At 37.1% G+C, this 23,689-nt stretch overlaps 2 protein-coding genes across 7 annotated transcripts in view; one reads left to right on the forward strand and one right to left on the reverse strand.

Moving 5' to 3' along the window:
• The window catches only part of TOGARAM1 (TOG array regulator of axonemal microtubules 1), a 119,149-nt gene that overhangs the window by 86,739 nt on the left and 8,721 nt on the right, over window positions 1-23,689 (reverse strand). For all 6 annotated transcript variants that reach the window (XM_033188153.1, XM_033188152.1, XM_033188150.1 and 3 more), the window contains exon 2: window positions 46-202. In XM_033188153.1, coding sequence (XP_033044044.1) covers window positions 46-202 — 157 coding nt within the window. The remainder of the gene's footprint in view (window positions 1-45; window positions 203-23,689) is intronic.
• Window positions 15,960-23,689, forward strand: part of KLHL28 (kelch like family member 28) — a 57,000-nt gene continuing 49,270 nt past the window's right edge. Inside the window, exon 1 of the mRNA XM_033188159.1 lies at window positions 15,960-16,060. The gene's annotated coding sequence lies outside the window, so the exon portion shown is untranslated. The remainder of the gene's footprint in view (window positions 16,061-23,689) is intronic.

The following is a 23,689-nucleotide window of genomic DNA, read 5'->3' on the forward strand; positions in this document are numbered from 1 at the left end:
CTCTAACTTAGTTCAACATGACCATCATCAGCAACTTGTACTTACCAGCAGCACATAAAGGAAGATAATCTGGGTTAAAATCCCGACTATTCTGAAATAAGTTTCTTGATACTCTTTTTCTGCTAAAACATAAATCATCATTGACTGGCATTCCTTGAGAGGGCTTTAATTTTGGAGATGGGATGAAATCATATGTTGAAAACTAGAAGAACAGAATCATAAATTAGCAAATTTGTGTTAATTCTTCCTGGTAATAAATATGACAAAATAACTTAGATCCAATTATGAAATTCAGGTTAGAATGCATTTTAATTTATCAAATATATAATGATACAGATAAACATCCATATTTAGTACGGTACACCAACAGTACATTTCATTCCAGAACAGAAATGCTAATTTTTTTTTTCTTACTACTTCACCCCAACCCTTTACTGTTCCTTACCATCCTACAGTATACTCTGGCGACAAGGAAGGAGAGAATACAAATGACAAAAAGGATGATCTGACTGAGCAGCATAACCCCTCAAACTATGCTATCTTTGTTTGAGCACTAGACAATAAGTGCCAATTGAAGGTCACTGAACAAGCAAGCATTCTACTATACTGTTCTTACTGAGGCAAATCTATTATCCATATTCTGCAGCCCAAATGTCAATGTAAATGACATGGCAACCTATGTCACAGTTCCCTTAGGAGATTTTCTTACGCTAGGTCTCTTAGTTAAAACCAGTAAATAATACTTTATATATGTCTAGTACTTCATGGTTTTCAAGTCCTTTCTCATAAACTCCATATGACGTTAAGGAACAAGGTGTCAGGATACAATTTTGAAGTTAGACATAATCAGTTAAAGAACTAACTAAGAGCATGATTCAAGTGTTCAAAATTCTTCACCAATGATAACCTCAGTTGTCCCGGATCATTTCACACTCAACATGACTATAAAACATTAAAAAAAACTAAATGAATTGACAGGAAATTATACTTCCTATATATTTATTTGGAGCTGATAGACACAATCAAATATAGATGTGGTGATAAACCTTGTCAGTATGTTTCTTTGTAAACTTTGCAAAGTATCAAATAGCAAAATAAAATTAAAAATATGTCTATTATGCCTCAGGTACCCACGTTATTTATTATCAAATTTTGTGAAAAACCTATTACTTCCTTCAAAAATTAACCCAGAAATGATAAGAAACAAAATTAAGAATGGCCAGATGAGGCCATGTGCAGTAGCTCACACCTGTAATCCCAGCATTTTGGAAGGTGGAGGCAGGTGGATCACTTGGGCCCAGGAATTCGAGATCAGCCTTGGCAACATAGTGAAATCCCGTCTCTACAAAAAATACAAAAACTAGCCAGGCATGGTGGAATGTGCCTGTGGTCCCAACTAATTGGGAGGCTGAGGTAGAAGTATTACTTGAGCCTGAAAGGTAGAGGCTGCAGTGAGCACCACTACACTCCAGCCTGAGCGACTGACTGAGACCCTACATTAAAAAAAAAAAAAGAATGCCCTCAGCTGGGCATGATGGCTTCACGCCTGTAATCCTAGCACTTTGGGTGGCCAAGGTGGGTGGGTCACTTGAGGTCAAGAGTTCAAGACCTTCCTGGCTGACATGGTGAAACCCCATCCCTAGTAAAAATAAAAAATTAGACAGGCATGGTAGCACACACCTGTAGTCCTAGCTACTCGGGAGGCTGAGTCAGAGGCTGAGGCAGGAGAACTGCTTGAACCTGACAGACCACGGAGGTTGCGGTGAGCCAAGATTATGCCACTGCACTCTAGGCTGGGCAACAGAGTGAGACTCTGTCTCAAAAAAAAAAAAAAAAAACGCCCGAATAAAAAAGGATTGACTTTACTTTCTCAAAACCCAGTTAACATCCATGATTGATTACATAGCAGTCAGCATTAAAAGGATATAATGGAATAAAAAACAAAACCAATTATAGTCAACTTCTGATTTATTAAAAGATGACGTATTAACACAGCTAAAATAGTGAGTAATCCAGAAATAATTCTACAGTATGGAATATATATATATATATATATATATATATATATTTTTTTTTTTTTTGAGACGGAGTCTTGCTCTGTCACCCAGGCTGGAGTGCAGTGGCGTGATCTCGGCTCACTGCAAGCTCTGCCTCCCGGGTTCACGCCATTGTCCTGCCTCAGTCCCCCGAGTACCTGGGACTACTGGCGCCTGCCACCATGCCAGCTAATTTTTTGTAATTTTTAGTAGAGACGGGGTTTCACCCTGTTAGCCAGGATGTTCTCAATCTCCTGACCTCATGATCCACCCACCTCGGCCTCCCAAAGTGCTAGGATTACAGGCGTTGAGTCACTGTGCCCGGCCCAGTATGGAATGCATTTTATGTTAGATTTACTTTGTGAATAATTTCTGTGTAGCAAACACATATTAGTATATAGGCCAGATACATACAACAACTGGTGGGGGTGGTAATGTTAATGAGGGTGGTGGTGTGTGTGTATGTGAATGTGGCATTTTCAGAAATCTTGAGAAGTCAGGCAGAGATTAAGTTTTGCTACATAAGATTGTGCATCTGAAAGCAGACTATAGGACATACCAATTATTATTAACATGAAAGTCCCGTTTAGGTCTCTCTTAAAAGTAAATGATTTTCATTAGGGTAAGTTTTGATGGGACGAAACAATGAAGAAAAAGTGGTTTCGAGTAACAGAAAATAGAATTCATAAATTTTGAAAGAGTTGTAAGTTAACGTTACAAAATGTGAAGCAGTCTATTTAAAGCACTTGATGACTCTCAGGAACATGGAACTGAATTTTCAATCTTTGCAGTTGATACCTAAAAATCTATTTAATTCCTTAGAGTTACAGTAAATGAAAACATTATAAAAAAGCAAGTTTCACACTTAATATTAACGATGGTTTGAAATTTACTTCATAGTGTTATTTACTGTTTCAATCTTTTTTGGATTTTTTTTTTTTTTTGGACAGGATCTCACTCTGTTGCTCAGGCTGGAATGCAATGGCATGATCATGGCTCACTGCAGCGACCTTCCCCATCTTGGGTGATCTTCCCACCTCAGCCTCCCAAGTAGCACATGCCACCACACCCAGCTAATTTTTTTTTTAATTTTTTGTAGAGACGGGTTTTTGCCATGTTGCCCAGGCTGATCTCGAGCAGTCAGGTTCAAGTGATCTGCCCACCTTGACCTCTCAAAGTGCTGAGATTACAGGTGTGAGACACTACACACAGCCTATTATCTCTTAGCTTTTGCATTTGAATCCCTGCATATTTTTCATAAAAAGATTACAAAAATTAGGCTGGGCATGGTGGCTCACGCCTGTAATCCCAGCACTTTGGGAGGCCGAGGCGGGCAGATCATGAGGTCAGGAGATCGAGACCATCTTGGCTAAAACAGTGAAACCCCGTATCTACTAAATATACAAAAAAATTATTCAGCCTTGGTGGCGGGCGCCTGTAGTCCCAGCTACGGAGGCTGAGGCAGGAGAATGGTGTGAACCTGGGAGGCAGCACTTGCAGTGAGCCGAGATCGTACCACTGCACTCCAGCCTGGGAGACAGAGCGAGACTCCGTCTCAAAAAAAAAAAAAAAAAAAAAAAAAATTACAAAATTTACTCTTGTTTAATCCTCTGACCTAATGCATCTTATTTTAGCTTTTGGCACGATAATTAAAGCATCTCAAAAATAGTTTTAATTCTATTTTGGTAGCAAAAAATTACCAGAAAAAGACCTTTTACTATCTAATTCTCTCAGAAATCACTTACACTCCTGGCTTCACTGAACTTGTACTAAACTTTATCTTGACCTCCAGTTTTTGAACTTTTCACCTTTTGCCAGTTCTTTCTGGTTTCACCTGGACTCCACCCATGCCCCTTCATGGTGGGCATTAAACAAGTTTATTCCCATTAACCACAGTTACCTTCTGTAAACATCACTGTGTCTTTCAAAATTTCCCATGTACACTTTAGAAAAAACAGCTGTGATACTATATGTAAACTTTATATCTTGCTTTTGAACTTCACATTATGATAAAAGTACTTCTCATGCTGTTAAAACCCCTTATAAGTGGCTATACTTTTTTTTTTTATTAAGAGACAGGGTCTCACTATGTTCTCTTGGCTGGCCTAGAACTCTGGGCTCAAGTGTTTTACCCAATTCTGCTACCGAAGTACCTAGGACTATAGGATCACACCACCCAGCCTGGCTATAAATTTTAATTACAAAAATAATAATTGCTTATTGTAAAAAATATCAAAGTTATCAAAAGAAAAATTAAATTTAAAAAATGCAAACTATAGAAATAAGATATAAACTTAAATTATTATTTAGGACCACTCTCACTGGAATCTTATTGATAAATCCTGTTATCTATATGTAAACATTTTTCATATACGTAAACATTCTTTTTCTATATGTAAACATTCTTCAATAAGCTATTTAAAAAAAATAGAACATATGATACTCTGGCACACAGTAAATATGTAGACATCCTTCCATGTAAGACCATACACATCTGTTTATTTTAGACTCATAGTTCCTTACTGATGGACATTTTCTTTGCCACAACTTTTCACTATTACAATCTTGCAATGAACGTTGTTACACACCTATCTTTGCATATTATATTCCTATAGTATAAAAGTCCTAAAAATGGAACTATTGGGTCCAAGGACATAAATTATCTCTAATGGCTATCTAATATTCCATTGACTAGATGTGCCACTCTCCTTTGATGGAACATTCAGATTGCTCCCCAGGCTTTTCTCAAATATTCCAATGGGGGAAATACTACATACATGGCTCAAGGTAGCAGTGCTGACAGAAGGAGACTGACAGACTTTAGAAAGACTGTCACATATGCTACATAGCTAAAGTTAAAAAAACAAAAACAAAAAAAATTAAGGCTGAGTGCAGTGGCTCATGCTTTTAATCTCAGCTCTTTGAGAGGTGGAGGTGGGAGGATTATTTGAGCTCAGGAGTTTGACATCAGCCTGGGCAACATGGCAAGACCCCATCTCCACAAAAAATAAAAAATTAACCAGGCCTGCTGTTGCGTTCTGGTAGTCCCAGTAACTTAGGAGGCTGAGGTGGGAGGATCGCTTGAGCCTGGGAGGTCCAGGCTGCAGTGAGCCATAACTGTGCCACCACACTCCAGCTTGGAAGACAGAATGAGACCTTGCCAAAAAAAAAAAAAAAAAAGCCTCAGTTGGGTGTAGTGGCTCACGCCTGTAATCCCAGCATTTTGGGAGGCTGAGGTGGGAGGGTCACTTGAGCCCAAGTTCAAGAATGACCTGGGCAACATAGCAAGATCCCATCTCAAAAACAAAAGAAAAAACCCAAAGTCTTTTTTTTAAATATCTGTAAACTTCCTACACAAGGTAGATTACCCACACTGAACTCTCTGTAGCTGTTAGCTAACCACATTCATAAAATGTGCAAACAAAATATAGACTATTTAGTTATTTTGTGTGCAGTTGGTTTTCATACATGTTAAAAGTAAGGTAATCAGCTGAATCAAGGAAGAACGAGGACTGATCAAAGAAAGGAAAAAATATTGCAAACTGCATGCAAAATAACTAGTGTGTGAAATAACCAACTAAATGTCTCTGATTCCTTGTTTGCCATTTATTTCTGTAGGTTTCACTAATATATTGTCCCTCTAAGTTCAAACAGGAGAGTTAAACATGTGGCCTGAAAGTGCATCCTTTCTGAGACCTAGTGTCTTGAGTTCTCAGTTAAACTTTCCTCATATAAGTGACTGAGCAATGTGGCTCATGTGTAACAATATAATACACAAAGATATGTGTGTAACCGTATTCTCGGCAAAGGCTGATTCTGATTGAGCACATGGACAACTGTGTTCACACAGATGGCAGCAGTGGGTGAAACTGGGTTTTGATTTTACGGTCTATTTGGTGATTTCTGCTGGATGATAGTATAATCAGGTGGCACACCTAGCAGGGAATCTAGAATCTGCTTTCCTTATTGTCTTTTATGTTTATGATATGGTTAGACTTTGTGTGCCCACCCAAATCTCATCTTGAATTGTAATCCTCATAATCCCCACATGTCAAGGGAGAGACCCGGTGGGAGGTGACTGGATCATATTGTGTCCCCCATGCTGTTCTCAAGATAGTGAATTTTCATGAGGCCTGATGATCTTACAAGTGTCTGACAGTTCCTCCTTCACATATTCACTATCTCTCACCGGCTGCCATGTAAGATGTGCCTCTTCTCCTTCCACTATGATTGTAAGTTTCCTGAGGCCTCCCCAGCCATGTACAACTGTGAGTCAATTAAACCTCTTTTCTTTATAAATTACCCAGTCTTGAGCAGTTCTTTATAGCAGTGTAAGAATGGACTATTATAGTTTATTGGTACAGAGGTAGTGAGGTACTGCTATAAAGACACTTGAAAATGTGGAAATGACTTTGGAAGTTGGTAACAGGCAGAAGCTAGAATAGTCTGGAGGGCTCAGAAGAAAACAGGAAGATGTGGAAAAGCATGGAACTTCCTAGAGACTTATTGAATGGTTTTGAACAAAATGCCGATTCTTTATAGCAGTATGAGAACAGACTAATACAGTTGTTTTTTGTTTGTTTGTTTTTTAATGTACTGATATAGGCTGCTTCTTTACTCTTCTCCTCCATCCGAAACTCAAGGCTTTTTCATGTTTGCTTATTATCGACCCAATACCTGTCACTACCTACAAAAATGGAATTCTATAACACAGAAGAACAAAATTTATAACATTCAATGATCAGTTTTCTTTGGTTTCTACAATTAATTGAATAACTGCAAATTAATATTACTTCAGAACTCTAAAGCTAAAGAACGGATGGTGAACACATTAATTATAAATTAGATGAAGTGAGTCAGAAAAATGTCTTCCAAAAGCCAAATAAAATAAAATTTAACAGTTTTCCAAATCTTAGGCAAGTTTAGCATTTCAAAAACAAAGAAAATTCAATGTCATTGTATAAGATACGGACCTTGAAAATAAAAAGTGTCTTACCAAATTCTGGGGAATTACAATTATCATTATGTATTGCTGTTTAATGTGTTATCCCTGAACAGTAGATTAAAACAACAAACACTTGCTATCTCTTTTTCAGTGGAACAGGAATTTGGAAGCAGCTTAGCGGGATGATTCTGGCTAAGTGGCTTAGCTGGATGGTTAAGGTTACTCTAAGGCTGCAATCAAAATGTTAGCTAGGCTGTTGTCAACTGAAGGCTTGACTGATACTTGAAAATCGCTGACGTTCACTCAAGTGGTTACTGTCAGGAAGCCTCTGTTCTTTGCCATTTGGGCCTCCCAAGTAGCCACTCAAGACATGGCAGCTGGCTTCCTTCAGAGCATGTCAAGTGAGAGACAGCAACCGACATGGAAGCTGCAGTGCCTTTTTATGACCTAGCTTCTGAAATCACACACTATTACTTCTACTTTGTTTGTTAGAAATGAACTATTAAATCCAAACACACTCAGAGGGGAATTAGACTCCAACCTCTTCAAAGGAAGTATCTCAAAGAATTTGTGAAAACATATTTGAAACTACCACTCAACAATAACACTTCTGGGCCGGGCGCGGTGGCTCAAGCCTGTAATCCCAGCACTTTGGGAGGCCGAGACGGGCGGATCACGAGGTCAGGAGATCGAGACCATCCTGTCTAACACGGTGAAACCCCGTCTCTACTAAAAATACAAAAAAAAAATTAGCCGGGCGAGGTGGCGGGCGCCTGTAGTCCCAGCTACTCGGGAGGCTGAGGCAGGAGAATGGCCTAAACCCGGGAGGCGGAGCTTGCAGTGAGCTGAGATCCGGCCACAGCACTCCAGCCCGGGCAACAGAGCGAGACTCCGTCTCAAAAAAAATAAAAATAAAAAAAATAAAAAAAATAAAAAAAAAAAATAACACTTCTGCTACAAGGAATATATGTTTTTGTTTCTTTAACTGATAAACATTCTTAATAGTTTGGTACCTGCTTCCATCTTAAATTCTGCTGGTTTATCAAAACTAAATTATCTATGTTATAAAAAAGGGAAAAATTTGTCATTTCATGAGTGTGATATATTTTTGGAGCACACAAATTGATATATACTGTCTACCCTATGGGCAGTATTAATAAATCAGGATAAAATCAGCTGGAACAAGCTCCTGTTTCCATTGGTTCATAAGCATCATATTAATATTTTAAGTGCTTATATCATATTGGACTAAATAATACCCAAAAGTTTTTAAGTTCTTTTTTTTTTTTTTACTTTTTATGTAGTTTAAATGTATTGTCTCTTTAAGAAAAAAAAAAATGTTGTTGCCAAAATGTAAATTGAGGTGAAAACACAATTTAGTGTTTTTTTTTTTTTTTTTTTTTGAGACGGAGTCTTGCTCTGTTGCCCAGGCTGGAGTGCAGTGGTGCGATCTCGGCTCACTGCAAGCTCTGCCTCCCACGTTCATGCCATTCTCCTGCCTCAGCCTCACGAGAGGCTGGGAGTACAGGCGCCCGCCACCACACCCGGCTAATTTTTTGTATTTTTAGTAGAGACGGGGTTTCACTGTGTTAGCCAAGATGGTCTCGATCTCCTGACCTCGTGATCTGCCCACTTTGGCCTCCCAAAGTGCTGGGATTACAGGCGTGAGCCACCGCGCCCAGCCAACACAGCTTAGTTTTGAGTTTAAATACCTCAGTCACTTGGTTAAACAAGAAGAAAAAAAAAATTCTTAACAAACTTGAAAGTTTTAGTATCTGTAGTAACTGGTATATAATTGTTTAGAAAAAGTTGGGCCAGGAGTGGTGGCTTATGCCTGTAATCCCAGCACTTTGGAAGGCCAAGGAAGAAGGATCGCCAACCTAGGCAACAGGCAACAGAGCAAGATCCTGTCTCTATGAAAAATTTAAAAATTAGCTGGGTGTGTTGGCTCCAGCCTATAGTCCTAGCTACTCAGGAGGCTGAGGTAGGAGGATCGCTTAAACCCAAGAGTTTGAGGTTGTAGTGAGCTATGATTATGCCACTACACTCCAGCCTGGGCAACAGAGCAAGGCTGTGTCTCTAACAACAACAAAAAAGTTCACATAATAAGTCTAATTAAGATAGTTCTTTGGACAAATTATACTTGCTTAAAAACAGTTATTTGTCTAGATTTTACTACCACATAAGAATAACATTAGTATGATATAGCTGTGCAAACTATACCATAGGTTTTTGTCAGAAAAACCTAACTAACTTAAATTTCTTAAATTTCCTCTAATGGTTTCACAGGTTGTATACATTAACATCATTACTTTCAAAATATAAAATTGTAAAATAATGTTCTCAACTAAGTTTAATAAGACAATACTTTTATAAAAATAGGTCAATTCTTATAATGATGTAAATCTAATAATGCTTAATATATCAACTTCTATTGTAATTATCAGACCCTTAGCTAACTTTAAGATTTTAGACTAAAATTGAATTAATGAAAACTTTAGATCCCAAACAATTTCTAATTAAGATAAAAATGCAAATCACTGATCATCAAACTTGTTTTTATAATTTACCCTTGTGTCTTATATTTATACATCATATAATAACCAATGAATAGGTTAAAGCAGGGTTTCCAAACTCCTGGGCCATGGACTGGTACTGGTCCTGGCCTGTGAGGAACCCAGCCACACAGCAGGAGGTGAGCGGCGGGCAAAGGAGCAAAGCTTCAAATGTATTTACAGCAGCTCCCCATCACTGGGATTACTGCCTGAGCTCTGTCACCTGTCAGATCAGCAGTGGTATTAGATTGTCATAGGAGCACAAACCCTAGTGTGAACTGCATATGCAAAGAATCTAGGTTGCACACTCCTTCTAAGAATCTAATGTCTGATGATTTGAGGTGGAACAGGTTCATCCTGAAACCATTCCCCTTCCCCCGAAGTCTATGGAAAAATTATCTTCCATGAAACTGGTCCCTGGTTCCAAAAGGATTGGGGACTGCTGGGTTAAAGGATATATATATATATATGCTTTGGGATGATGTTAACACACATGCTTATTTTTGCCACTTATAAAGGATCTGAAAGCCAGGCGCAGTGGCTCACACCTGTAATCCCAGCACTTCGGGAGGCTGAGACGGGCTGATCACAAAGTCAGGAGATCGAGACCAGTCTGACTCACATGGTGAAACCCCATCTCTACTAAAAATACAAAAATTAGCCAGGTGTGGTGATGCGTCCCTGTAATCCCAGCTACTCAGGAGGCTGAGGTAGGAGAATCACTTGAACCTGGGAGGCAGAGGTTGCAGTGAGCCAAGATTGTGACAGTGCACTGCAGCCTGGATGACAGAGCAAGATTCCATCTCAAAAAAAAAAAAAAAAGATTGTTTTGGGTTACATGACTTTTGGTTTTCTCTGTGCCAGAGGAAACAAAAGTTGGTTTATTTGGGTAAGGTTGTATTTAATATATAAAGCTGACATTGTCCTAGGTACAAGTTACAGGGAAATAGAAATATATATACAAGGCAATCGATATGCTTTGTCCATTATTAAGGGAACTGGTATCGCTTTTTTTTTTAAATTTATTTTTCTTTAGTTATTATTTTTTATTATTTTTATATTTTTTAGAGATGAGGTCTCACTTTGTTGCCCAGGCTGGAGTGCAGTGGCACGATCATAACTCACCGCACACCTGAACTCCTGGGCTCAATCGATCCTTCTACCTCAGCCTCCCAAGTAGCTGGGACTACAAGTACTCACTACCACACCCAGCTAATTTATTTGTATTTATTTTTTTTAGAGACAGGGTCACATATTGCCCAGGCCTCAAGTGATCCTCCAGCCTCAGCCTCACAAATTTCTGGGATTCCAGGCACAAGCCACTGAATTCAGCTGTTACAGTTTTTTTAAGATGATAACAATAATTATAATATATACATTGTCTTATTTAACATACTTTAAGGTTAATTATGTTTAAATTTATTTAAAATTTTTGAAATTTTAAATGTTATCATCTAATTCCATGTTTGTATGTGTCTAAAGGTATATTATCACAGAAATGATACGAGTTCACAAAAATGGATGTATTTTTAATATTATTATGTACCATTAAAATATTTTCCATGTCTTTAGCCTGTTTTAAATCATTTTAACTGCTTTATTTCTTCTAAAAGATATGGATATTCTCACTTTCTTACTTTGCTTTAAATATTGTTACTCTTAATAAACACTAACATTTATCTGTACACATATCTCATAATCATATGTTAAGGTAATAACAAGTTTTGTACTATAAACTCTCTTAAATTCAATTTCCACATGAAAAATAAAATACCAATTAATATTCTTATTGCTCCCCAAATTTTAATTAGTTTACCCATTATTCATGCAAGGTGACTAAAACAAATGCCTCAAAAGACTTACATACTGGTAGTAGCTTCTACATTTTCCGCTGTAAAATATCCTGTTACCAATAGTTCGTTCTATACCCTAAGAGTAGATATGCTTTTGTGTTGTTTGCGATTTTCACAAGCATAAAAAATAAAAGTTTTTTAAATTCTTCATGCATCACAACACAATTTTAAAAAGAAAATTAAATCTTAACGGAAACAATCCAACATCCAAGGAAAATCTCAAGTTTTAGGATTAACCCATACCAAACACATTAGTACAATTTAATAATTTTAGTTTTTCTAATTTCTTATCAAATTTGTTATATTAACTATTCTAAATCCCACATTCTTAAAATCTCTGATGTTCTATTTTTCACATTTAATTGCCCCTTAGTTTAAAAGAATCTGGAAGCCTGTTTCTCACAAAGTGGTTCACAGACCACCAGCATCAGCAACATCTAGGAGCTTACTCGACATGTAGGCTCAGGCCCCAGTCTAGACAAACTAAATCAGAATCTGTACTTTAACAAGATCCTGAGGGTAATTCATTTGCATATTAAAATTTGATAAACACTGCACTTAACTCATATCTTCCTTTCTTTTGACTTAAAACACACACTGTTTCCTGCTACCTCAAATTTTTTTTTTTTTTTTTTGAGATGGAGTCCTGCTCTGTCGCCCAGGCTGGAGTGCAGTGGCGTGATCTTGGCTTACTGTAAGCTCCGCTTCCAGGGTTCACACCATTCTCATGCCTCAGTCTCCCCAGTAGCTGGGACTACAGGCGCCTGCCACCACGCCCAGCTAATTTTTTGTATTTTTAGTAGAGACGGGGTTTCACCATGTTAGCCAGGATGGTCTCAATCTCCTGACCTCATGATCTGCCCGCCTTGGCTTCCCAAAGTGCTGGGATTACAGGCGTGAGCCACCACGCCCAGCAAAAATTTTTAATATTTTAAGTCATCTTCTCTTTGTTTTTCCTTTAGCTTCAGAGAAAAAGACTTCCTTCTCTATCCCAAAGCTAACCTCTCTCTATGCTTGTGTTCTTGACCCATTTAATCTTTACTTAGGAACTTATCTCCCTTCCTTTCCCTCTCCAGTATGACTGCAGGGACTGAATCGCTGCATTTTGCATGTCTAACACCTATCACAATAAAGACACAGAGCAGGCATGTGTAATTCACAGATGGCTCCTTTCTCTGACTCTTCCAAATCAGGTGTTCCTTACTTAAAAATAAAGCACAGTACTAACTTACCCTGTTATATCCTTGTGCTGTTATCTTGCTTGGTCTTTTCTTTCACTGTCAAACCCTTAAATGTTTTCTCATTTAACAGATATTTGTTGATACTTGTGGGAAGAGCACTGTAGTTAGTACTGTTACAAAAACAAAAACTAATTAAACAAAAAAGAAGACAGTCCCTACCATCATACTGTTTACCATCATTGAGGAGAAGGAATAAATCACTTACATGTGCTAAATACTAAATGAGGCAAAAATCCTAGGGCAGTGCAATAAAGAGTAGTTTATAAACTCTCACTCAGTGTTGCACAGATTAGATGATTAAAAAGACAGATGCTGAATAACCTCATAAACTTTCAAATTTGGTTTCCGCCTGTAACAGTCTACTAAAACTGCCCCTTTATATGCCCCAGTGACCTTCCAATAATCAATTCCTCTACCTTGAAAAAACTACAAACCTAGTACCCATATACACATGAAGCAAGTATACTCCTTACTTTTTAGTCTAGATTACTGACTATTATGATTCCTACACCACCTTGTAGTGAAATCTGTTAGGAAAAATAAAGCTAAATAGTAGCCAGCTAATGATGTCCGATTACTTGACTCCACTAACCCATTAAAACACTCCTAAATACACAGAGATGCAAACTTGAAACATCACAGTAATCTGGTTATCAATCTGTAATATGTCAGAGCACAAAAAGAATCCACTAAATAGCAGAAACAAAAACATAATTAAAAGTCTAAATATTCCAAAGTAAGAGATCAGTTAAATACACCATGATATTATCTGATATAATATTAAGTAGCTATCAAAAATCCCACTACAGATTATTTTATGTTAAAGAAAAAAAATGTTCAGGCTAGGTGCAGTGGCTCAGGCCTGTCATCCCAGCACTTGGAGAGGCAGAGGAAGGAGGATCACACTGAGACCAGGAGTTCAAGACCAGCCTGGCCAACATGGCGAAACCCCACCTCTACTGAAAATACAAAAATTAACTAGGCATAGTGGCCGTGAGCCTGTAATCCCAGCTATTTGGGAAGCTGAGGTAGAAGAATCACTTGAACCCGAGAGGTGGAGTTTGCAGTGAGCCGAGATGGTGCCACTACACTCCAGCCTGGGCGACAGAGGGAGACTCCCTCTCAAAAAAAAAAAAAAAAAAAATGTAAGTGTAAAGGGGAAACTTTCATTGATGGATAGAAGAACCTACACCTGTATTCATAAACTGAAATGATACTGAAAGTATAAGCAACAAATTATTAATTATAGACCTATAGGAGTGAGATTAATTTTTTGAAATACAAAAAAGCACAAACTTTTCCTCTGTGCTTTTCCATATTTTTCAAATTTTCTATAATGAGCATGTATAACTTTTTTACAACCAGAAAACTTAAGAGGACATTAAGAAAGATTAAAATTAAGAGAAAAGTACCTTCAAAAACCACTTTACAAGTAGTAGGCTGTAATATATAAGAACAAATGGTGCCTTCCAATTTTCATTTTCCCCAAGCTCTGTGCTGCATTTAACACTGATGACTCCTTGAAACTCCCTCATCATTTTGATTCTAAAACCTATTTTTCATGGCTCTCTTCCAACTTGTGGGCACACTTCTCTTTGCTTTATTTGGTTATATCTCCTACTGCTATTCTCTAAATGGGGTTGTATAACAAGATTTGATCCTACCCTCTCTCTCTTGCTCTGTAAGTCATTCACTGGAGAGACCATCCATTCTCACAGTTTCAGCAATTACTTCAGCACATGACTTCCAGAATCTACATCTCCAGTTATATTCATATCTCTTAAATAACAGTCTTCCAATTCAAGTAGAATATTCTATCTTCCTTCACCAAAAATTCGTATTTCCCCCCAAATTAACTTCCTCTTTCTAGGCTTTCTTATCTCTTCATGGATCTAGGATGCATTTAGTTACTTTGTTCAAATTTTAGTTATTCCTCTTTCTCTCCCTCTCCTCCAACACTTAGTCACTAAATCCTTTGAAATATCTCTTGCATCCCTCCCTTTTTTCCTGATCCTGATACCCTGCTAATCCTCATAAAAATGAACAACTTACATCTAAATCAGTCTAATAAGCAGGTAATTGGTTTTCCAGTCTCCAATCTCCAGCTTTTCTTAAAAAAAAAAAAAACAAAAACAAAACTACACATTGCTGCTTTTGTGATTAATTTTTCTAAACAGTGTTTTAAAAAGAAAAGACCCCCTCCCCCAAAAACAGAAACAAACAAAAACCATCCAGCAGTCTCAAATTGCTGTCAAAATAACAGGTTAAATTCCTTAGCATGGTATTCAAGAGCCTCCAATCTAGCTCCTCCCTCTCTCTTGTAATCATATTTCCCACCACTACTTTTGGCAGGTGGGAACGGAGTCTCGCTCTGTTGCCAAGGCTGGAGTGCAGTGGCGCCATCTTAGCTCACTACAACCTCTACCTCCTGGGTTCAAGTGATTCTCCTGCCTCAGCCTCCTGGGTAGCTGGGATTACAGGTCCGTGCCACCATGCCCAGCTAATTTTTGTATTTTTACTAGAGACGAGGTTTCACCATGTTGGCCAGGCTCGTCTCAGACTCCTGATCTCAAGTGATCTGCTCCGCCCCCCGCACCGACCTCTCAAAGTGGTGTGATTACAAGCGTAAGCCACCCGCCCGTCCCGCCACCACTACATTTAAAAAATCATCCTTCCAAACAAACTGGTCTATTTATCTCCAAAATGGGCTACAGGAATATGTAATTTAAATATTTATGATTTTTTTTTTCTGGAAATTTCGTATTTAATGTCACTAACCAATGCCTGGCTCTTGATCATCTTTTTTCTTTTTTTTTGTAATTTTTGAGACAAGGTCTCACTTTGTCCCCCAGGCTAATGTGCAGTGACACTATGATCTCAGCTCATTACAGCCTCGACCTCCCAGGCTCAAGTGATCCTCCACCTGAGTCTCCCAAGTAGCTGGGACTACAGACATGTGCCACCGTGCCTGGCTAATTTTTGTATTTTTTTAGAGTTTTACTATATGTCCAGGCTGCTCTCAAACTCCTGGCCTCAAGCAATCCTCCTGCCTTGGCCTCCCAAAGTGCTGGGATTACAGGCATGAGCCACTGCTCCTGGCTTTGATCTTCTTTTAGTAACTACTGCTTCTATCAATAATTTGATGTTTAACTCTTCAATTTGCTATATTACCTTTTAATCTTCACATTTTTGTCTAAGTAAATTAGAAACATTTAGGCACAAAAATCTCATTTTTATATCTATGTCATGCATGTATGGTTAGAATTCACTGAGGAAGGCTCAATTATAATATCAGCTAAACATTTTTTTTTTTTTCTTTTTCCGAACAGCCAATTGTCCTTTGTAATCTGCTCCACCCTTTTTGGAGGGCACAGTGGAATTTGGGAGGAGAGGAGAAAACTAACTTTACCTCATATTTTGCTCCAATAAGGTAACTTAACTCTTCATGATTCTCAATCAGTGCCCTTTTCCAGAAAGCACATACCCATGCACACATCTTTAAAAACTTATAATGATTTTGTGAATGTTGCCATTACAGTTTTAAAGCACACAAATCACAAACTATCCTCAAATTTTCATGTTAGTATTTATAAAAATGGAAATCATTTATATTTCCCTTAAATCAGCTCAGGTGGTGCTGCCCAGTTCTTTTCAAAAAGAAGGCTAGGCCAGGCACGGTGGCTCACGCCTGTAATTCCAGCACTTTCAGAGGCAGTGGAGGGAGGACTGCTTAAGCTCAGGAGTTTGAGACCAGCCTGGTCAACATGGTGAAACCCTGTCTCTACCAAAAAATACAAAAAAAAATTAGCCAGGCTTGGTGGTGCATGCCTGTAGTTCCACCTACTTGGGAGGCTGAGGCAGGAGAATAGCTTGAGCCCAGGAGGTGGAGGTTGCAGTGAGCTGAGATCATGCCACTGCACTCCAGCCTGGGTGACAGAGTGAGACCCTGTTCCAAAAAAAGAAGGCTAAAGCATGTCATACATTTAACACCTTTAAGAAGGCTAACATATTTAAAATTTCTCTGTGTGGGGTCTCATAGGAAGAACTACAAATTTTTCTATTTAAAAAGGCAGTCTAATTTTCTTCAATTTATGCTAAGACTTCAGAAGGCCCAAATTATTATTTTATTTCTAGTCAATAAATCATATATATAAAGCAGAATATGAAGAGTTAGATGCATTTGATGGCTACTTTACTTTGTTTTAGAAAAATGTTTAGAAATGAAATCACATAATTTAACTTAATTACTAGAAATAAAACAATTTAACATAATTGTATGCTTAATGTTCTGGTTTTAGTTGTTAGCAATTTTGAGCAAAATTATTGCTTTCCAGTATTTTTTAAATACTAATTTTTAGATTTAAAAGTAGAGGGCCAGTATACAAATCTAGTTAGCAAGGAGAGATACTTCTGGGAGAAACTGATATCGAAACTATTTCTGAAGGAAACTGTAAGAATACAGGACCAAAGAAGCACTTTCATATTCTTAAATTTACTGTTAAAAACAAAATGTTCACTACTGATTTTCACATAAGGCATAAGAACCCCAGTATCATGTGCTGGTCTTATTGACTATACACATGATGACTGGTAGCTAAAAGTTTAAAATATGTAATAACATTACATTTCAGGTATTATTTTCAGAGTTTTTTTTTTTTTTTTTTTTTTTTTTTTGAGACGGAGTCTCGCTCTGTCGCCCAGTCTGGAGTGCAGTGGCGCGATCTCGGCTCACTGCAAGCTCCGCCTCCCGGGTTTACGCCATTCTCCTGCCTCAGCCTCCCGAGTAGCTGGGACTACAGGCGCCCGCCATCTCGTCCAGCTAGTTTTTTGTATTTTTTAGTAGAGACGGGGTTTCACCGTGTAGACCAGGATGGTCTCGATCTCCTGACCTCGTGATCCACCCGTCTCGGCCTCCCAAAGTGCTGGGATTACAGGCTTGAGCCACCGCGCCCGGCCTGTTTTTTTTTTTTTTTTTAAAGTAAAGCTTGATTAAACAAATTATCTACACTTGAGGTAACTTTAATTCACTCAACAAACATCTTCAAGTGCCTCCTGTGTGCCAAGCACTGTGCTAAAGATACTGGATACTAAGATTAAAATAATCTCTGTTTTCAATGTGCTCAGAGTATAGTGGGAAAGAAGACTTGTGAAGAATAAATTTCAATTCACCGTAATAAGCACTGTGATAGGGAAAGCTTAGGATGAAATGGAGCATGTGATGAAAGAAGACCTCAGATAAGGCAACAAAGGATTAGATGTTATCTGGAAAAGGGGGTCAGAGGATGGATATGGAAGGGCAATCTAGGCAATGATCAGTATATGTAAGGCCAGAAAACTCAATAGGTTAAATGTTCACAGGCAAGGAATAAGGATAGGGCAATCTTTGCAGAAGCAGTAAGAGGAAAGGGGGTTATTACTGAATTCTGTGTTTTATCTTGAAGATTGTTGGAGCCAATAAAGGATTTTAACCAAAGTGAGTGTAATCAGGGTGAGATTTGAGAACTTTGAAAAGTGGGTTACAAGATCAGATTCGTTCTTAGAAAGACCAATTCTGAAGTCAGTATAGTTGATCCAGGAATCATTTTATCTTTACCATATCTCGTAATTTTGAAAAAATCTATAAACAGGGCTAGAAAACTAAATATAGTCACCAGTTGACTTCACTAAGATTTTATAAATCATGACACTCTCAGTACTACCAAAATATTATATCCAATGTTCTTATATTGTTAAAAAGGGAGTTATCCTAATACCAAAGCTGTGTTGTTCTGAGTCACTAGAAAAAAAAAAAATGGTTCAAACTCACTTCATTAAAAAAAAAAAGGCAGGGGAGGCCAGGCGTGGTGGCTCACACCTGTAATCCCAGCACTTTGGGAGGCTGAGGCAGGTGGATCACCTGAGGTCAGGAGTTCAAGACCAGACTGGCCAACATGGTGAAACCCTGTCTCCACTAAAAGTACAAAAATTAGCCAGGAGTGGTGGCACGCACCTGTAATCCCAGTTACCTGGGAGGCTGAGGTGGGAGTATGGCTTGAACCTGGGAGGCGGAGGTTGCAGTGAGCCAAGATCTCACCACTGTACTCCAGCCTGGGTGACAGAGTGAAACTCCATCCCACCCACCACCACCCCCCCAAAAAAAGGGAAGGGCGGTTTAGGAAATAAAGAATATGGAATATGGAGAAAATGTGGAACCTAAGTCCTTTAACAAGATGTACACTGACCTTCAAAGACACTAAAACTAATACAATCTATTAACTTACATTAGACATAGCTATTCCCTCTAACAGAAAATAAAACTTGCTTCAACTTAGTATTTACTTTTACATTATGTTTAGCCTTTCACCTGGTAGGGCATCCATTGAGTTCATTAATTCCAGTATAACACAGTTATTGGATATTTTCAGTTGATCTATGTGAGGGTGGTTAATAAAAACATACACAGAAAGGGGCAAAAATTCTGTTTTTAATCATTTAGCAATTTTAAGCAAAATTATTGCTTTCTGGTATTTAAAAAATATACACAGAAAGGGGTAAAGGAAACAAGATTTCTCTTTGTTAAAATGCTGAAGAAATTGGGAGAGCCAACCATAAAATTACACTCATCAAAAGTGTAATTAAAGCACTAAAGAACACTCCCCGCCCCCCCACCTTAACAGTACATTACTAAAGACCTATTTACCATACCATAGTTCTTTTATTTAGTATATCACGTCTACCTGTCAACAAAAACTTACAAGGCACGGTAAAAGGTAAAAACAAAGTCTGAAGAGACAGAACAAGCATCAGAACCAGCATCGGATATGGCAGAAATGTTGTATTAACTTTTTTTTTCCAGACACACACACCGAAAGGGGTAAAGGTATCAGGAATTCTCTTTTTTAAAATGCTAAGATATTTTATGCCAACCATAAAATTATACTCATCAAAAGTGTAATTAAAGCACTATAGATCACTTCCCCACCTCTCACACCTTAATAGTACATTACTAAAGAACTATTTACCACAGTTCCTTTTACTTAGTATATTATGTCTACCTATCAACAAAAAATAATAAGGCACAGTAAAGGGAAAAATGAAGTCTGAAAAGACAGAACAAGCATCATAACTAGCATTGGATACGGCAGGAATTTTGGAGTTAACATACCAGGAATTTTCTAAGACTATAATTAATATGCTAAGGGCTATAGTGAAAAAAGTAGACAACATGCAACAACAAAAGGATAATGTAAGCCATGAAGTGTTGCTTCTAAGAAAGTACAAAAAAGAAACCTAGAGATCAAAAACATAGTAACAGAAAGAAAGAATACCTTTAATGGGCTCATTAGTAAACTGGACATAGCTGGGGAAAGTATCACTGAGCTTGAGGATATGACAATAAAAACTTCCAAAACTTAAAGAAAAAAAGCCTGAAAAAAAGAGAAGAGAATATACAAGAACTGTGGGAAAATTACAATAGGTGTAACATATGTATAATTGGATTACTAGGAAGAGAATATAGAAAAGAACAGAGGAAATATTTGAGGCTATAATTACTAAGAATTTCCCCCAATTAATGTTAGAAACCTAACTACAGATCTAGGAAACTCACAGAAAAACCAGGAGAAATGCCAGAAAAACGACACCTAGGCATATCATCTTCAAACTGCAAAAAAATCAAAAATAAAGGAAAATCCTGAAAGAAGCTAAAGGAAAAAAAATTACCTATAAAGGAGCAAAGATAAGAATTACATCTAACTTCTCAGAAACCATACAAACAAGAAGAAAGTGGAGTGAAATATTTAAAGTATGAGAGAAAAAAAAAAAAATCAACTTAGAATTCCATACCCTGGGAAACAATCTTTCACAAGTCAAGAAAAATAAAGACATTCTCAGACAAACAGAAATTGAGAGAATTTGTTGTTAGTACGATCTACCTTGTAAGAAACATTGAAGTTTTTCAGAGAAAAGGAAAATTATATACGTCAGAAACCTGGATAAAGGAAGTGCACTGGAGGAGAATAAGTAAAGGTTAAAAAAAAAAACAACGTATTTTTCATATTTTAACAGATCTAACAGAAAACCATTCAAAATAATAGCAACAATGTATTTGATTATCTATGCTTCTGTGGGTGTCTGTGTGTTTATGTATAAATGAAATTAATGACAGCATTAAACAGGTGACAGGAGGAAGAAATTAGGAATATTCTGTTATTATAAGGTACTTGGGTTACCTGTGAAGTAGTATATTGTTACCTGAAAGTGAACATGGATTAGTTAATTGTAAATGTGTATTGCACACTCTAGGGAAACTACTAAGGAAAAAAAAAAAAAAGCAGCAGTATAATTGATATGCTAAGAAAGAAGAGAAAACTGAATTATGTTAAACTCTCAATTAAAACCACAAGGAGCCAAAAAACAGAAGACAAAAACAGGAACAAAGACCATGAGCAACAAATAGAAAACAACAGTTATGGTAGATATTAATCCAACTATATCAATAAACACTTTAAATGTCTAACAATTAAAAGACGGAGATTGCCAGAGTGATCAAAAAACAAGACCCAGGTACAGTAAGTTCTCACTTAACATCACCAATAAGTTATTCAAGACTGCCACTTTAAGCACAACCATGTATAACAAAACCAATTTGTTTTTCTCATCAACATTATAGCAAAATAATGTTGAACAAAATAGCATCATTTGAGGACTTACTGTATGTCATTTCACTGAAAGTCATGGTTTCCAAGAGCCTATCGAGGAACTTATTTAAGTAATTACTATATATGCTGTCTACAAGAAACCCACTTTAAATATAGATATAAATTAAAAGTAAAGAGATGGAGAAAGGTACACCATGCTAACATTAATCAAAAGAAAGCAAGAGTCGCTATATTAATTTCAGACAGAGCAGACTTCAGAGCAAGAAAAGTTATCAGGGATAAAGAGGGGTATCACATAATAGTAACAGGATTAATATTCCAAGAAAACAAAACAATTCTTAATGTATGCCCAACAACAGTGTCGAATTAAATGAGGCAAAGATTGATAGAATTACAAGAGAAAATAGACAAGCCCACTATTATAGTTGGAGACTTAATTACCCCTCAATCAGAAATGGTCAGATCCAGAAGGCAGAAAATTCAATAAAGACAGAGTTGAACTCAACAACATCAATCAACTAGATGTAATCGACATCTATAGATTACTTTGTCCAACAACAGATTGCACATTCTTCTCAAATTCACATGGAACACTAAGAAACACCACGTTCTATGGCAACACACACACACACACACACACATTTTAACAAATTTAAAAGAATAGAAATCATACAATATCTGCTCTCAAACCAAATTAAAATGGTGATGTGGTTTGGGTTTGTGTCCTGGCCCAAATCTCATTTCAAATTGTAATCCTCAATGTTGAAAGAGGGGCTACTGGGGGATGACTGGATCATGGGGTTAGATATCCCCTTTGCTGTTCTCATAATAGTGAGTTCTCAAGAAATCTGGTTGTTTAAAACTGTATGGCATCTCCCCTTGCCCTCTCTTCCTCCTTCTCCAGCCATGTAAGAGGTGACTCCTTCCTCTTCACTTTCTGCCATAATTGTAAGTTTCCGAGGTCTCCCCAGCCATGAGGAACTGTGAGTCAGTTAAATCTCTTTTCTTTATAAATTACCTTGTCTCAGGTAGTTCTTTATAGCAATGTGAGAACAGAATACAGATGGAAGACCCCAAAATATTTGTAGATTAAACACACTTCTAAGTTACATATAAGTCAAAGAAATCTCAAGTGAAATTTTAAAATATTTTGAATTAAATGAAAATACAATGTATCTAGATTTGTGGTATGCAGTGAAAGCAGTGCCTAAAAGAGGAAATTTATGGCACTGAATGCATATATCAGAAAAGAAGAAAGATCTAAAATCAATCATCTAAGTGCACATCTTAGGAAACTAGCAGAGGAAGAGCAAATTAAATCCAAAGTAAGCAGGAGAAAAAGAAAAAATAAAAAATTAGCATAGAAATCAGTGAAACTGAAAACAGAAAATCCACAAAAACAAAAGCGGGTTCTTGGAAAAGATCAATAAAATTGGTAAGCCTCTGGTCAGGCTAACTAAGAAGAACAGAGAAACAAATTACCAGTATCAGAAATGAAAGAGAGACTATTACTACAAATCACATAAACATTAAAAGGATAATAAAGGAATACTATTAACAACTCTATGTTCATAAATTGGGTAACCTAGATGAAATGGATCAATTCCTTGAAAGACACAATGCGCAAAAACACATACAAGATATAAGGATAATTTGACTAGGTCTGTATCTGTAAAGAAATTGAGTAATTAAAAACGTTCCAAAACAGAAAGCACCAGATTCAGATGGGTTTGCTAGTGGATTCTACTAAACATTTTTTAAAAAATTATACCAATTCTCTACAATTAATTTCAGAATATAGAAGCAGGGAGAATACTTTCTGACTCATTCTACAAGGCCAGCACTACCCTAATACAAAAACCAGCAAAGACCTTATAAGAAAAAAAACAAAAACAAAAACAAAACAAAACAAAATCCCCACAGACCAATATCACCCATGAACAAACATGTGAAAATCCTCAACAAAATATTAGTAAATTGAATCCAACAATATACAAAATGAATAATACACCACAACCAAGTGGGATTTATCCCAGGTATGCAAGGCTGGCTCAACATTTGAAAATCAATTAATATAACCCATCACATCATCAGGTTTAAGAAAAATCACATAATTATATCAATAGATGCAGAAAAAGCATTCGACAAAAACTAATATCCATATATGATGAAAACTCTCAGTAAACTAGGAATACAGGGGAAACTTTCTCAACTTTATAAAGAACACTACAAAAAAGCATACAGATAACATCATATTTATGAGAAATTCAAAACTTTCCCACTAAGATTAGAAACAAGGCAAGGATGTCCTGGATGTCCTCTCTCATCACTGCTTTTCAATATCATACTGGAAGTCCAAACTAATGCAGTAAGACAAGAAAAGGAATAAAAAGTATACAGATTGGAAAGAAATAAAATTG

Source organism: Trachypithecus francoisi, unplaced genomic scaffold (assembly GCF_009764315.1).
Source record: "Trachypithecus francoisi isolate TF-2019V2 unplaced genomic scaffold, Tfra_2.0 Lachesis_group3, whole genome shotgun sequence".
NCBI lineage: Eukaryota > Metazoa > Chordata > Mammalia > Primates > Cercopithecidae > Trachypithecus > Trachypithecus francoisi.